Genomic DNA, 17530 nt, shown 5'->3' with positions numbered 1-17530 from the left:
CATTCGAAGGCAATAGGCCCAAACGAGTGTCCAATGAGGCCCAAAATTGAAAGGGCGATTCATATGTATGCTTCCCCCGTAAACAATTCCGAAAACTTTCAACTTCTTGAGATGTAACGAATTACGTACAAGCAATTTCCCAATCCGAGGCACTTCAATCCAAGAATATCGTACGAAAAAACTTAGTTCATCGGCATCGATTAGTCTGTAGTAGGAAAATTGTAATGATTTAACACGTGGAAAGAATCGAGATAAGTGAATGATATATCTCTGCAAAGGGATTCAAAATTTTTATTATCGAAACGGTTTTACGAGAAGTCCATGTAATATCGGGAGCCTGAGGATACTATACTAACTTGACTTCAAGTTATGCTGTTCTAAAATACTAGAGAGAGCTCGAGCGAAATGAACTATATCCGTAACTTATTATGGCGTTTCAAATATTGAAAAGAAAATCGAAAAAGAGACGGAGAAGTTCAATATACATAATTACACATAAACGAGTATGTTGTATCAAATCAAAGCAAACAGCTGTGGATCACTTTAGTCCGCGGTTGTCTCCCGACAATTTGGGGCTGTCGATGAACAATTGAACACGTACGAAATAAGCTAATAGGCGCAATTGAAGGATCCCATCTGACCAATCCTATTGATCCGATATCTTATTTGGGACAGCTAGGATCCGTGGGCCCACATTGTCCATCAAAGGGCCCACTCGTCCTTCGGCTCTGTTGGACCCACAATCGGGACTTTCAAGTTCCAACCCATCAACAGCTCTTTCCTTGGGGCCAAAATTTCCGTCCCATTCCACTAATGAAGGAAGTGCTGCTAATCGATGACAAATTGTGGCATCCCTATTGGCGTTTGGATTCAGAATTAAAGTTATTTTGATTTTGATTGTGAAAAAAGACAAATGAGATGTGATTATAAATTTGACTTGGGAAACGTGTATTTTTATTGTGTAGCGTGTTGAGTTAAAGTTAAAGTTTAAATTAAATTTCCCTCAATCCAAACAGGACGTTAGCAACTGCCCGCGCCTTGAAGTGACCTTTCCGGTCAGCCAAAACGTTACTAATATCTGCTATGGTCAAGTGTCATTATTCGATATGAATAAATGTTATTCAACTGTCTGATATAAATTTTTTTTTTGTGCAGCAAGAAAACACAACAATTAAGATCTAGAATGGGACAATTGAACCAGTAGTTGTGGACGCCGTGACAATCCATTCGAAATATTAGTACCTGCTCTCTAATCCCATTCGTTAATGATACGTGTAAGTATTATGGTATTGGGTTGTGCGGCTCTTTTATGTGAATCATTATTATCAGTAACTCTCTTAGTCATTACATTTCGAAAAGTTCTAAAGATTTGTAATAAAAATAACGGATCCATTGCGTTAAAAGATTTTTTTTCGATAAGTAAAATAATACAATGGCGTTAAAAGATTATTGCCACTCCATCAGTCGTAAGTATGGATACTACAACACACATATACGTATACATGTACATATACATATACATATACATATGCATATACGTACGGAGACATATACATACATGCACATACTTATATAAACGATAAATCACAAGCAGTTCTCTGTTCGTAAGAGAATTATACTAAAGAATTAAAGATCACTATATAAGTGCTAATCGAACATATCGTTATTGGAGCAAATCGGAATTGCCTTTCTTCTCCATGACTCCCCAAAATCTTGAAAAAGAAGACGTCTCTTTTGGAAAGTGGAGACGGAACTTCAGGTTTTATTGGAGGGAATTTTTCTTTTTGCCTTTTTGGCTAAGTAATAGCGGAGAGAAATTAAAAGATAAGAAAAGGGAAAAGCAACTCTTTTTATTAATTGATTAATTATTGCACATGCATATGAGCACTTGTTCCCTTCCCTTTGACAAAATTGATGGTAGGGAAAGGGCCGCTTTGAACCGTTCCCATTATGTTGGCCATCTAACGGCTATGATTCCACATTTTGGTTAATCTAATCTTAGCCTTCGTAGCGCGGCAATGAACCTGTCCCCGACTTTCTTGACCATTCCATTTCCACACCCTTCTGGGTTTCGGGACGAATATCTATTCGTATCCAACTCACAGACTTCTATTTACGAACCACATATACATATACATGTGGAAGAAAAAGTTACTGGTTAAAAAATTGATTCTTTTGGATAATACCTTATTTCATCGTGGTTCGCATAGAGCGTTGAATTTCCAATGTGGTTACTGGTTAGAGAGCTGCGACCAAAATCGAACATCGGATTGGTATTTCACTTGAAGGCCCGCTTGTGTAATTGGTTTGATCTTTTCTACAGTCGGTTTGCTCTTTCGCAAGCAGAAAGAAACGAGCAGTATTCAAGCCGCAACATCCGGTGGGGTCCGTGGCCTGAAATGAACAAGAAGAGGTCAAGGGTAATTTTGGAGTAAACTAACAAATTGTCCTTAAAAGAGATCGATGTTGCATCAAATATGATCTTAAAAAAATCTTTATATTAATTTTGATATTGACATATTAAATGTACCTCATATTACCCATCTCGTTCGCCTGCCATTAAAAACTCGACGGAACTCTTTGATGGAATAGACAATATGATATACATATAATAGGTCAAAGTCAAAATTAATGTAAAAAAGTAAAAAATAATGTCATATCAGATGTTTCCGTCTACTATTGGACAACAGACATACGGAAATGATCATACACTTAATTTGTCAAGATCTAATTTAATTTTAAATTTTTTTTAGATGTGATTCGATGTAACATCCGAACGATTAGTTTATTTTATATAATACTTAGCGCGTCCATCGAAATCTAAGTATCTAAGCAAAGTGGTCCCCACCTCTAATGATTGTTCCTCTACTCGGTTCAGGCGCCGCTAATATAATATTATTACAATTATTAAGAAAAAAATTATATAATAATTAAGAAGAAATTATATAAGAAACAGCGCAGTAAATTTCTAGCAGGACGTTTCTTTTACAATTTTATAGCTGCTGGATGCTGACGTGGCGTGTTGGTTCCTTGTTCTGTATTGTATTCAGATGATGATCGGGTCAAAGATGCTGCCAATGGTCAAAGCTATCGCAAGTTAAATATGTTAAATGTGGTTGTTTTCAATTTTGTTGTTAATTAATGAAGGTGGAGAAGTTGTTGAGAAATGCTACTGAGCATCCTGAATTTTCTCGAGAGATTTCCCAGTGTTTGGAGCTTAAAATCCTATCTACATGTCAATAAGGAGGGTTAGTTTAGGTTATTTGAAGCCTATTTTCACATTAAATAAAATCTCCTATTCAAATCTTCTTATCTCCTCATCTTATAAATAAAAAAATTTATGATTGAAAATTAACCGACCGATCTAACCACTCAAATTGAATTAATAAAGATTCATTAAATTTATGAATTGCAAAGTGCATTGAAAACAAAAATAAAAATCCTATCAACATAGTTTATGTGCTTTGTTTCTGATCAAGGGGAATTAATGGCATGTTAAAATTCATTTACATACGATAACTAAGAATTAATATTCATTTCTGGTGTATTTGATTCTTCTACGGTTTAACATAGTCATATGATTGTGCTAAAACCCTCATCAATATCCTCCTAATTAATTACAATTCATAAGCATCCATAATACATTAGTCTTATTTCTTATGAGCTCTATAGAGAACCCTTAAGCTCAAGGAATTCTCCCTCCATAAGATCATACTTTCTCTTTTCCTCTGGAGATTTTATCAACATTTATGAACATTTATTAAATATCAGTGTATATATATTATAGAGGATTTTTAAAAGAACTTAGCATTTTTTACCGTCAAATATGCATCTGCACGATAGATTCTTGATTCTGTTATATACGTTTCTAATAAATTTATAGAATTGATCATGTTTGGATATTTACTTCCTTTATATCTTGGAATGAAAATCTTACAAGATCAATTAGTTATGAATTAGATATGTTCGTTAATAATTTGTTGGGATATTCCGGATTAAGAAGATTGTCATTAATCAATAATCGACAAAAGATCCTCAATGAGAATTACACGAATTTTCCTTATAATAATAAAGGTTTTTACCAAGTCGATCCCCTTTTGATATTTACTTCCTTGATAATAAATTCTCTCTCTCTTCCTTTTTTTTTTCCGAATGGATTCTGTCTCTGTTTTTTTTAATGCATAGAATATTTCCGATATTTACCCAAAAAATAATAATAAATATATAGCATTTTGTAACTAATCCCAGCAGTAAAAATTCTTTGTAAATAAATTTGGAAATTTCACACGATCCTTATCTTATCTTGAAAGTCAATATATAAACCCACCTGAGGAAACTATTCCCCCGGCTCCTCTCTCACCTTCTTTCTCTCGCCAAAAAAGCCCTACTTTGACTTTGAGTATAATCCAAGAAAACCCTAGAACTTACCTCCCCCATCCATCTCCTAATTGACCTCTCCCCTAATTCCTTACATATATATAACCCTCCCTTCCCTTCACGTATACCCTCTCATCTCATCAATCCTCCATCCCAATCCATATATGTGTGGTTTGTCGTTGCATTCGACTTACGATGAGCAACATCCCTAGGTCTTTAACCGACTCGTCCTTCACCCTCTTCAAGCTCGCGATCTCAGCCTCCGACCCGTGGCCTTTCTCTCTCGTCTTCTTATAATATCCGGTTCCCGACCCTCCTCGCCTCCTGATAACTTGATCTAGTCTAGAGAGGTCTCTTTTTGGCTGCTGCCGGATAAGTGTACAGTCCTTTTTGCGTCGCGTGCAGCAACATACAATGGGGCTCGACAAGAACCACCCGAGCTTTCACTTCTTCCATCTGCCGCATCTCCACTTTCACCACCACAACCACCCCCACCACGAGAAGAAGGAGCTGAAGGACATCCCGAAAGGGTGCATGGCAGTCCTGGTGGGACAAGGAGAGGAGCAGAAGAGGTTCGTGATCCCGGTCGACTATATCAATCACCGGCTCTTCGTGCAGCTGCTTAAGGAGGCCGAGGAAGAGTTCGGGTTCGATCAGAAGGGGCCCATCACGATCCCGTGCCATGTGGAGGAGTTCCGGAGCATCCAGGACTCGATCAACAGGGAGAATCTAGCCCTCGACCACCACCACCACCACCACCACCATCACCACCACGGCCATGGCCGGTGTTTTAGGGTTTGAATCCGATGATGGGTCATGAAGCCTTCTTTCTTCTACCAGGATCTTAATTTCTTAATTTTTTTTAGGGTTCTTTAAGATTTGTTTAGTATTATTAGTTAGGGTTGTATAGGTCTTTTTCTTTTTGGGTCAATTGTTTTAGAAGTTTAATTTTTCTAGCTGTTGGCTTGATTGACGTAAGCGATCGCTAAGGTTGTTGATGATATGTCGACGAAAATTTAATGTTGGGTTTTCTTGATTTCTGGGTTTTTTTTTCTTTTTTTTTAATGAGAAAGAAAATACACAAATTAATTGTATATTTTGCAGTGCTTTCCTAAAAAGAATATTCCTTACCTTTGCTTCCATCTCACGATTCATAATTGATTAGGGAATAGGAGAAAAAGAGGGATACATTAACCAATTGGTTTTTGTTTCTTTCTCCTCTAATGATAAACCAAATTACATTTTTCTTTTGAAAAGTGAGAAAAAGTAGAATAGGAATAAATACATCCCCACCTAAATAGGTTCTTTTCTTTTTCTTTTTTAATTTATTTTCCTTTAGTTATCTTCAAAAATATTTGGGCAACAAATATGTGGACGCAACCCATAGGGACCCCACTTGCTAATATCAAATTGCCAACTCTCTTGAAATTGTGTGCAACTTTTGTCTCTCCCTTTTCTTTTTCTTGGTGCCTTTCTCCCATTTAGATAGTTCAATTTACATGACATCACATGAATAGACCCCCATATATATATAAATCGGTGTTATGATCAACTTGGACACAACCTTATTGATCAAGATATTTCGATTCCGAAACGAATAACATTTATTGATCGTTTGGTTGATATGATGAACTCCGCTAGCAAAAATTTTATGCCCAGAAAACTGGGGCCTACTTAACTTGGAGAACATGGGGACTTGCTTCTATTTTAACCCTAATGCTCGTTTAAGAAAAACATATAAATGTGTCACTAGGTCGTTGAAAAAGTCTTACTAACCGAAGATTTCTCCATCTTCCTTAATTATATAAACATATATGATATGTGTGTGTATACATTTATGTGAACACATATATAGTTTTTTTTCACGGGAGCCCTTACGTATGTATAGCTTCACTGATTGTAAAGGTCAAACATCCAGCCTAGATCCATTTGGCAATGCCCAATGCATATACGTTATCCGTCACTTTAATTAGGAGGAAACCAAGCAAAACGTAAGGGAAATTTTCAATCGTGTTCCGCTATAAACATTGCCTGACATCGCTCCAGTGCGACAATCAGTACAGTCTCGTCAATTCGTATATTGATTAAACGAGAAGTTTTAATGCGATATTGTGACAATTCAATCTCGAAGTCTTTTCAAAGTCGACCGCTTATGAAAGCATTTAACTAGAAATCAATAGAGATATATATAGAAACAACTGTTGAACGGGTCGATCGGCTCCGCAAGGATGGCCACCCCGCGCGATGCGTGGGGACAGACGTAACACATAACCTGGGGGCCCGGTCGTAAGGTTATCCACCTGGTGGGCTCGTCTTGGCCCAAATGTGGTGGGTTTGGGCTCTTCATAGCATGGGCCCGATATGATAATTTAGCTCATGGGCCGAAGTGATCATGAAAAAGCCCGCGAGACTTCACGGCCTTATCCGTAATTGCAAGTTAACCCCTCAAGTCTCTCAAATTTTCAGATGAACGCCCTTGTCTGGTCTGGCTCTTCGTCACTCCCTCACTCAGTACATCTCTGTCGACTCTCGTCCCTCTCGCATCAAAAAGCTGTCCCTTTTTCCTCCACCTTAGCTCAAGACTTCAGTCCGGCGAACGATCTCCAACCAACCGTTGGGTCAGATCTCTCGGGTTGCTCTTCTTCTTCTTCTTCTTCTTCTTCTTCTTCTTTGTGCAGCGACGGAAAAGCTATGGAGCTACTGAGGAGCTCGTGCCTGTGATTGGATGGAGGACGCCGCCGCTCGGGTCGGCGACCTTCCAATTCCGAGCACTAGGAGGAAATTGCGCGCCATTTCAGGGCACGTGGTTCTGAACTCCGGGAATGAGGTAAGTTCGCGGGAAACTGGTTTCTGGCGAAATGTGGACGATTCGTGGAAAATTCACCGGGGTCTGGAGTTCATGAGGCGCTTTGGCTCATTCAATGTCGAAAAAGTTGGATTTTTATTTTGTTTTCTCGCGGTTCAAGTAGATTGAAATTCTGGTATTGATTGGAGGATTTTGCTGATTTTTATCGGCTCCAAGTGAATTGCTGAAACTCTACCACTGCTGGCCTTCATCTAATTGACTGCGACTTGATGATTTCGATGTATTGAACTCAGTTTGTGAAAGCTGAAGTGGAATTGGAAAAGCTTGCGTTCCAGAGAGAGATCAAAAGCAATCAATAATTTACTCATGCACGTAATTCCATCAGCTGTACATTATCCATCATTAGCCCCATTGCCGTTGCATGTATTCGTTAACCGTAATTTGGTTGACATATTGTGTGCAACTATCAGTCGCGGTAATTGCAATTCATGTCTTTCCAAACTAAAGTTGTCTGCTTTATAGAAGATGTAAAGTGTGTATTAGCACAATTTTTTATTGTCGACAGGGCAAACGATGTGTACTTAGCTTCTTTCTATGTTTCTATCCTTATATTTGTCCCCTTGTCCCGTTTCCTTTTCCAATGGCTTCTTGCATTATAATATCGGAACTGTTTACTTGTACAGGAGTTGGAGCAGTCATTTGGGTTTCAATCAGATGAGAGATCTATATATGAGGTAAAGGATTTGGATTTAGGATTTAGTGTCGGTTTTAATCAACAACCAAATTGATGGTTATCTTCTGTATGGTTTTGTTTTCCAGCAAGACCAAGAGCCACCTGAAATGTTGCAAGAACGCCTTCAGGTGGTTGCAAGGCAGAGAGAGCAAATGCAGCAGATGGAGATTGAGATTAGATCTCAGATAATTGCGAGAGCTGGGATCGCAGATATTAAGAAGAGCTTTGATGCTAAAGTCCACGAGCTCGCAAAAGTATGTAACAGGTTGCATATTTTCACCACTAGAAGCTAGAAGCTAAGCTTTTGTCAGAATGCATAATCTGTTGAAAACTTGATTTAGGACTTCCATTGTAGACCTTATTCAGAGTGAAATTGAAATTTTTTTTTTTCATCCGGACTGTACACATTTTGAGTATAGTTTTGATGAGAAAAAAGAAATTTCATGTAATATGGGGATGGTGTTGCTGGAAAATTATAATGTAGTACCATGCTTTGAATTTGCTGTAGTTATGGTTTTCTATGCCTGAAGTTCGTTCTCGTAGATAAATTTATATTGATGCTGGTATTGTCCGTTCATTGATTGTGGATTCTCCATTTTTGTTCTTTTGTTTTTTTTTTCTTTCTTGGTATTGTCTGTTCATTGATTGTGGATTCTCTTTGTTTCGTTTTTTGTTTCTTAAATTGCATTTGATCAAACAATATAAATGTCCTGTCGTATTAGTTCGTCCGAAGAAAATTTCTTCGAGATCATCCAGCAGCATGTCTTTCCATACCATGCAGGTCCCCGGGTCTTGATCTATCTCCCTCAGATAATAGTTTATTTCATGTTGCAGAAGCAGTTCCATGAGAAGGAACTCAGCGAGATTATAGACTTGCAAAGGACGGTGGAAGAAAAAGATAGGCAGCTCATTACAGTCAAAAGAGACAATGAGGCTAAACGGAGACAGATTATGGAGTTGCAGGAACAGGTAGGCTTGCTGCTCGGAGCTGTCACCTTGGAGGCTTGTGAGAAAAAAATTGGGTACAATTAACGAGGACTGCGATGAATCTTTCGATCTTATTGTCTAAATTCTTTGATAGTAGTATTATCCTCTTTCAGTACAGAGTAGCTCAAGAAACTATTATGTCCAAGGATGAGCAATTGAGGGAAGCCCAAGAGTGGCTCTCTCGTATTCAGGCGATAGATGCTTCTCAATTGTCAACACTACAGATTGAGTTGCGAGAACATGCAGCCCGTTCTCGAGAAATCAATGGCCTGCAGTCCCCCACTATCCAACAATCTGAATTGCGAGAGGAGATGGAACAGCAACCGGTACGAACTTAGATTTTCTTTGTATTACTTCAAGTAAAAATATTCATCAATTCATTCTGAACATTTTTCACGTCCTCTTTTTGTTGGGCGGGTTATGCATTATGTCTTCTAATCCTCTGGAAGATTTGGGTTTGTGTGGAATCTGGACAGACACATTCGACTTACTTTCCCTTTGGTAGACGATCGAATAAAGAGCTAAATCACTTGCCCAGAAAAAGAAATGGACTTGTATCTGCTAAGCTAAAGTTTTTAATATTGTGTGGAACAGGTTGGATTCTTTTTTCAACTGAATTCAGATCTTAGCAAATTGCATCCATTTGGGCCCTATTTTGGTTCCACTGCATTTCTCATCTTTCCTTCCTTATCCAATTCTTGCTATCATATGCAGGTATTGCCCCAAATCTCGTTCCCCATGGAGTCTCAGAGAGGGAAGACACCAATTCATGACGAATGTCTTGTGAATCCAATGGCTGAAAATGAGGACCGAGAGGATGGGTTAGATTGCAATCACTTCGGTGACCTTGGTGATGATGGCCATCATCTCTGCAGAGATCTTACATACAAAGACATAACTAAGGCAGATGTCATAGGCATGGTGTTCGATTCTTATGAAGCAGCAGAAAATTTCTATAAGAGATATGCTCTTGCCATAGGGTTTAGTGTGCGGAAACAGGACTTGAGGCGGAAGACGAACGGTGTCGTGGTCATGCACAAGTGGGTTTGTAACCGGGAAGGGAGGCGGAGACAGAAGTTCTTGGAACTGGAAAACAGGCAGAGGAAATCGAGGCCCATAACCCGCGTGGGCTGCCCTGCCACCTTTCAGATCCATATGGACAATGCTGGTAAGTGGATTGTGAAGCAGGCCATTTTAGAGCACAACCACGAACTCGCCTCGCCGCTGGACACATGCTTCCTCACCGATAGAGCTCATATCAAGAGGGAGAAGAGGTCGAGAAGCTCATAAAATTCAGAATTTGTCGGCGAATGGATCATCCTGTGTACTGTTAGGTAGCGTTCGGGCAAGGCGTTCTTGTCATCTCGAGGGAGTCTTGAGGCGAAGAGCGATTCTAGGCTAATTATTAGATTAGAATCATGTAAAACTTCTTCCCATTGAAATTATCTTCAACTGTGTATATACTATATTAGTATGCTCTTATATTGAGGGTCTTAAATGGAAAGGGTTGATAAGTTTGAAGAATTGACTGCACAAAAGAAGAAGTGTAGTCCCTTTTCCAGAATAAAATTATCTAAACAAGGGCCCAGCCCATCAAATCAATCATCTCTAGATGTACACTGTGCATTGCAGATCTTTTCCGGGGGTAAAATATAAATGTATATATTAAAGAAAAGGAAAACGGGGAGAATATCTTGCGTTGTGTTGTGTTCCCTTGGCGGTGGCAGCTTGGGAATCGCCAGACAGGCAAACAAATCTATACGGCCATCAATGATCAAGCCATCAACTGGCCCATACCCGTCCTTCCTCCATTCCTTTATTTTTTATTTTTTTTATTTTTTACTAACTCAAGGTGTTTAGGTTTCATCCGATTAATCTCGAGAATCCGTGAATTCTGACGATGCACGGAACGAGTAATCATATCAAAAGTATTCTGGTGGCTCCAAGAGATTTCGAATCCAGAATCGGATGAATATTGTAACTTCTTCTTAATTAGTAGGCTAAAGTCTTAAAGTTATCACTTTATTTTGTTTGATGTGTATTCTGATATGTCGAAATTCTTTAACTCTCTACTAATTCAGATTTTGACAAATGGATCCACTCGATCCGTCAAGTTTGCTTTTTTTTTTTTCTCTTTTCCTTTTCTTTTAACATTGTTCTATTAATTATAATAGCAACTAATATAATTTATATAAATCTCTTTAGAATACTTTGAGTTACTTGGGTTTTTCCAGCATACACATCCCGAATAATTATCAAACTGAATGGTTTTGATTAACGATCCAGTACGGATTTTCTCTAGCTTGTGCATCATGAGTAACTGTTGGACTGGATGAATTCGAATTCCATGACACATGACCAATGCCGTGTAATACTCCGAAATATGGTAGGCTAACGCTTTTATTTTTTCTTGCTATATTGTTAGGTCGAAGAAACATATATTCATTGCTAGGCTGAACCATGTGGTCCATTGCCGGATTAAATGAACTTGTGGATGTCTTTTGTGTTTTGTTTCCATGATTATTGCAGGCCTATACATAAATATAATATCATAGGTATATAATGTATACCTATATATTGTAGGCCGCATTATATTATACGTATGGCAGGGGGACCATGACCATAATGTTCTTTGCTTGAAATTTCCATGTACATGTACATTGAACTTGCAAATATATGCTATCTAGGTGTGACTAGTCTCTTAAATTAAAACCGACTTGAACTCTTCATTTCAATTTTCTGTCGTCCTTTCTTCTTACGAGGATTACCACTGACGGACTTGTTAATTTACAAGAAGCCCCCATTTAAGTCTTGCGAGTACGTGCGGTCCTCCTACACACCATAGGCTTACGATAATTATTAACTTCATCGAAAATAACACGCGTAAATTGTGAAAGTTGAGAATAAGCTAAATAATAGTAGACATATGTATCGGCACATACGCAACATACTGCAATTATTCACCCGTATAACTCGGGTATTTGTTATCTATGAGTAGTATGGTAATTTTTAGCTAAACTTATCCCCAAAAAAAAAAAGAAAAAAAGAAGAAGTTAGATTTTTTAGGAGGATTTTATCATTTTTCCAATTCCGAAATTATGAAAAAGATGGAGGAGGGCGGATTGTGGTGAAGGATAGTAGTTGGGGTTTATTTGTTAGGAGTGAGTGATGGGGACATTCCAATTTTCTTTCCAATCACAGCTGTCTTCCCACCCCCTTTTTTTTTTTTTTTTTTTTTTTACCTCGCTAGTAGTCACCACCCTCTTCCTTCAACATCTCATCAATGCCTCCTCTGCCCTATGTAATTTCCTACCCACCCTTAAAATGGAATACATCGAAACATCTTGTCTCATCTTTGTTTTGGCCACTATAATTTGGTTCTAACAAAGGGTGTCACTTACACATCAAAAAATGTAATTTCATGAATTGATATCGAGAGTAATACGGTGACACTTATCTTCTTAGGGGAATTAAAGAGTTTTGAGTTGCTTTCGATAAGACTTCTCGTGCCTTTATTTTCCTCCCATTTTTTCTTGACTAGGCCAATGGACCTTGTAATAGGAGCAAAAAGAAAACTTATGTATATGTTAAACTTTTTTTAAAAAAAAGACTATTAAATATAGTGCCTTTCGTTCATTTTTTGCTTCATCGAACTCTTAAATGCAAACTGCATGTCCACATATAGATTCCATAAAGTTTACGAACATTGCTTTTGTTCAATTCCTCTCCTTCCTAGTACCAAAAAATCGGGTGTCGTCTTATAATTGGTGCTCGTCAACAAAACTGAGGAGGAGAGGCAAACAACTGTGTCAGCCCATTACATTAGAGTCCGGAGTTAAATTAGCTTCTTCCTACGTACTTCGAGAGCACATTTTACATGCTCCGAAAAAGGTAGAGCTAAAACATTCGAATAATTGGCCTTGGACTTCGACTTCGGCATCGGACGTCGGACAATGAGCGTTGGCTGCTCAAATTTCACTTTCCAATGAGCACGCGGTACATCGGACAACATCGGCGCGAACAAGCTGCTATCACGGAGGGTAAATGTACACATACATGTATCTGTCCAACTCCAACCAAATCAAGATCGAATCGAATCAAAATGAACTCTTCGAAAAAGTCAAAAGAGAGAACTATAGTGATGTATATATCGTCTAAGGGGCTAGTAATCCTTTTAGCTCGAGCAATTAAACGACCGTTATATCGCCCAATCAGAATCAATGCTGACCTATCCATCCATATGTCCTCTCTCTCCTCTCCCTCTCTCCCTGCTTCCCCCTTCCCTTGCATTATTATTATCCCATTATTAATTTTCTTGTTCTCTCACGCTCGTGTCCCGTTGACGTCTCGATACTTCTCCATTGGGGGAAGAAGCCATTCCACGCGCGATAGCTGCACGTGGAGTGCACTGTCACTGCAGATTGCGGGCATGGAGGCTGATGCTTTTCCCTGAACGAGCGTGGCGGGGACGAGGAGGTGGGAAGGTGGGATTGACTGCTTCATAGCTGTAAGGCTGTAATATGCTTTAAGGGGTTTTGTCCAAGTCATGCATTTGGGTGATATTTTTTTCGATTACAAAAGATAGTCATCACACGCAGTAATAAAAGATAAATTCTATCAAAAGGTAGTGCGGTGCGATGACGCACGTTCTCGCTTGATAATCTAGAGATCGCATGTTCGATATCTAGCGAGACTACTCGTGCTTCTTTATTAGTTATTTAAGATTTATCTTTCATTGTACTAAGTCTTTGACCTCATTTGTAATCGAAAAAAATAAATTCTAAATAATTAATAAAGGAGTACGAATAATCTTACTAGATATCGAATCTGCGAGATCTAAATTAACAAACGATAACGTGCGTTGCTACGTTACTCTATCTTTTGATGATTTGGGAGGGCCTTTAGTGGCTAGTAGCAGTGGTGGTCCCTACCAGTGGATTGGAACTTGGAAGGGAACGGCATTTTATTGATTTATATATACACACTATTAAATGGCTGTTTTAATGCCAAAAAATCTTATTATTTATTGCTTCACCCAAACGCAACTTCACCCAAATTACTGATGACTTAGTTTTTTATCCTTTTTTTCCCTAAATAACTTGGCTTGTGTTTGGTTTTTAAATTAGGATTCAACTCAACTCTATTTTAGATAATGATAAAAGATAAAAAAAACAATTATTTTAAGTGCTGACAAATATATGAATTGATGAAAATATATATGTTGTTCTAAAGATGTTCAAACAATATTAAAATAACGGAAAATAAAAATAACGATGCCAAATATCGGTGGTAAAACTCTCAAACAAAGGAAACATCTATGGACAGAGTATGAGTATTCATTAGATCGAAAAATCAAATATTAAAACCGAGATATCGCTCATGTTGCAAGCCCTCTCACTGACCGAATCTCACAGAGAAGAGTCTTTCTTAACCTCTCAATTAGGGGCCTAAACGAGTCGAGCTCGAGTCCTCGTCTGTGCCAACAAGCCGAGCTCAAGCTTGACTACGTAGGCTCGCACGAGCCCGGGCCCGAGCTCGAGCCCACAAGTTGACAGGCAAGCCGAGCTTGAGCTTGCTATATTCGGGTTCGACTCAGCTTATTTACACCCCTCCTCTCAATTCTCTTACCTTTCTCACTTTAAAACCCTAGAGTTGTGGAGAAAATATTCCCGAGATAATTCTCAAAAAGATCTTACCCAACACTCACCGTCCCTCGCAATGTTATACACTTGAGTACAAGACCTATTCCCTATATACAGATACAAGACCCCTCATATCTTAAAGATATCTCAAATCCCTCCAGAATAATCTTCCCATATATATATTTCTCCCTTTTAAATAATATAAAGATATTCTAAAAGTATTCATAATATTTCATAGGAATATTTCACTCTCCATATATTTAAAAGATACAACCTAATTTCTAGAAAATAGAAAATATATCACCTTACCCTCGTCGGCACCTACCGGGTCTTCGATTCTTTAGGTCTTTCGGGTCTAATACGAGACATCTCCAACAATATCTGTGTGTGTGTGTGTAGGTTGAAATTTTATTGTTAAAAAATTAATTATAAAAATAGTTATGAAAAAATATATTATCAAATGAGTAAAAAATACAAAAGTAATAATTATAGTATGGAGTTTATAGAAAATAGAGTTGAGTTGAGTATAGTAACATTGCGTTTGATAAAGAAGTTAAAGTTGATTTAATTTAATTTAAGGAGATGAAGATAAAAGTATGTAAGAGAAATAGAAGAATAAAATAAAAAAAGTAATGATTATGTTATTGAATTGATGAATAAATATTAAAATTGAGGAAAAAATATTAAATAGTTGCAATAATTTAATATTAAAAATTAATTTAAATAATATATAAGAAAAAGCATGAGAGAGAATTAAAAAAAGATAAAAAAGTATTGATGTACCGTTAAATTGATGAAAATAAAATTAAATGAAGTTAAACTAAATTATTTTTATTACCGAACAACGGACAAAATTTAAATTAAAAAACTAAACATAGCCTTAGAATTCTTCTCAACCCGTCAATATATATTGTATTTTTACATCATGGATGGACTTCCATTTTTCTATAATCGTGGAAGGGCATTATATATGATATCTGATGATATTATATTCTATTGAAAATTGTTTTTTAATTATAAAAGGAAGGATGTCCCGATTCGTGGAAACGGGGGAAGAATGCTTGAAAATGCCGCAGAGATAGTCTTCTTTTCGGGAATATCCAACAATACATATAATATATATATATATATATTTCATTTATATTATGTAAAATATTATTTGAAAAGAGTTCAAACTAATATAACAAGTTACGGCGTTGTGCTTCTCTTGCATGGCAGAAGATGATAGAAAAAGCCCACATGTCATAATTATGATGAGAGAGAGAGTCTGTGGGTTGGATTTTGGTGGTCGTGAGGGGTATTTCTGTCATGTAGCGTTGGGGTGCGAATGTTGGAATCATGGAAGCAAATCAGAGGCTGATAATGGCGGCAACAATGCTCCCACCCACCTCTTCGCCATTTTCTTTTTCTTTTTCTTTTTTAACGTAGTTTTGTTCCATCGTTTCACTGGACATCGGGTAAATATTGTGCGAGAATTACTTATTCATTTAAATATGCACCGCATAACTAAGATATTCAAAAATGAGAAATTGATCCCATAATAGATATACAGGTTCTTAATTACAAATATTTGGATTGGGTGTTAATCATTAACGATGACTGAGTAATATTAATTGAATATTTTTAGTCCTGGATATCGACTTCTAAGCTTACGTGGGAACGGGCACTTCAATTGAGTGCACTTGTATATCCTTTCACTGTAACCATAACATGACTGAATAGATAAATAACGAGTCTTTTGGTATCCGATTATGATTTTATTATTTTATATCACCTTTTCATGTAGTGGAAGTGGACATCCTTATAAATTGTTGGTTTACACTCCATCTAGCCTTTGTTGACGTGGCTCCTCATCTTTTCACTAAATTCCTTACGTAATAAGGACTGGTCATCTTAAATTCACATATCAATCAAAGTGAAAACAGGCCCACCATGCTCCACAGCCGTCATAAGTTAAAATTACATATTTGAGCCAGTTGTTCGACAGAACGCGGTCATGAGCTGTTAGCTTCATACGGTCAAAGAAACGGTAACGACATGCTCCTCTAAAAGATTAGGTGTGTCCTTGACATTGCGGAAGACAAACGATCGATGGTTATCATATGAGGGTGTTATGTTATTTTATTTCAAATAATCGAAAGAAACAAAAGTTTATCACAAAATTCATTGCATGCGTGTGAAAGTTGAAAATGTTTATGGATATGAATCATATGATGCACATTGGACACTTAGGTAAAAATGTATATTTCCTGGCATTATCTTTACCACACGTACTTTTCTACGTCTATAATTTTTTTCTAGTGAATCTCAATGATTCATTCATAACATATAAAATTACATGACAAGAGTACAAGGTGAAAATATTGAAAAAACAAAAGTTTTACAAGATCTAAATCAGATTCTCCCAGACATATTATACCGAAGAAACAGAGGTGGAAAGCAAAAGTAGTAGCTATTTGAGATTCTGATCAAAACCTTATGTCGTTACACATGAACCTCGGTAAATCAAGGAAGGGTCCTCACGTCATAAAATCATATAGAACTCAGCCATCTGTTATCGAGATTCCGTAGAGATCTTGATAACAGAGCACAGTATGGTGTATTCGTGTGCCAAGAACCATTTACAGAATGGTACCGACAAATAGAATCATAGCCAAGGTTAGGGAGGGTTGTCGACTAATTCGACAGGCCAGGGAAGACACCAGGCTGCCGACCAATCTGGCGCGTCGAGGAAGGCAGTCAACCAAGCTGGCAGGATCAAACCAATAACCGTTAAGAAAAAACCTCGTTGGTTCAGACCAATGACTACGACAGTAGTCAAATCAATGATAGCTTAGCAATTTCGGTCGGTACAGATCAGTGACCGTGCCGAGTAAGACGTTGGGCTGCCAATCAAACCAGTCTCTATCACTCCACTCTATAAAAGGACATACAAAAACAATCGGGGTAGGCTCGAGAAGCCCCGAGCTAACACACCAGGAAACA

At 37.7% G+C, this 17530-nt stretch overlaps 2 protein-coding genes across 3 annotated transcripts; both read left to right on the top strand.

Annotated features, from left to right (window-relative positions):
• Positions 1-4371: 4371 nt before the first annotated feature.
• On the top strand, positions 4372-5473 carry LOC116206349 (auxin-responsive protein SAUR32-like). Its single transcript, XM_031539194.1, has one exon. The coding sequence runs from the start codon at positions 4792-4794 to the stop codon at positions 5176-5178; it is 387 nt and encodes a 128-aa protein (XP_031395054.1). The 5' UTR covers positions 4372-4791; the 3' UTR covers positions 5179-5473.
• A 1397-nt stretch (positions 5474-6870) lies between these two features.
• On the top strand, positions 6871-10436 carry LOC116205806. Of its 2 annotated transcripts, none has more exons than XM_031538464.1 (6): positions 6871-7204; positions 7867-7917; positions 8003-8170; positions 8751-8885; positions 9017-9229; positions 9618-10436. In XM_031538464.1, the coding sequence occupies exons 1-6, from the start codon at positions 7103-7105 to the stop codon at positions 10191-10193; spliced, it is 1245 nt and encodes a 414-aa protein (XP_031394324.1). In that variant the 5' UTR covers positions 6871-7102; the 3' UTR covers positions 10194-10436. The 2 variants fall into 2 exon arrangements, with proteins under 2 accessions (XP_031394324.1, XP_031394325.1); XM_031538465.1 differs by having other exon boundaries at positions 6872-7551.
• Positions 10437-17530: the final 7094 nt, after the last annotated feature.

This window comes from Punica granatum, chromosome 4, assembly GCF_007655135.1.
Source record: "Punica granatum isolate Tunisia-2019 chromosome 4, ASM765513v2, whole genome shotgun sequence".
Taxonomy (NCBI): Eukaryota; Viridiplantae; Streptophyta; class Magnoliopsida; order Myrtales; family Lythraceae; genus Punica; species Punica granatum.
This window is presented reverse-complemented; position numbering and strand designations above follow the sequence as displayed.

Bases quoted from the DNA above. Each gene is read 5' to 3' on its own strand.
- LOC116206349 (XM_031539194.1), top strand. From the start codon at position 4,792: ATGGGGCTCGACAAGAACCACCCGAGCTTTCACTTCTTCCATCTGCCG.
- LOC116205806 (XM_031538464.1), top strand. From the start codon at position 7,103: ATGGAGGACGCCGCCGCTCGGGTCGGCGACCTTCCAATTCCGAGCACT. The intron at 8,171-8,750 runs GTATGTAACAGG...TTCATGTTGCAG, and splicing joins AAGTCCACGAGCTCGCAAAA to AAGCAGTTCCATGAGAAGGA. The intron at 9,230-9,617 runs GTACGAACTTAG...TATCATATGCAG, and splicing joins AGGAGATGGAACAGCAACCG to GTATTGCCCCAAATCTCGTT.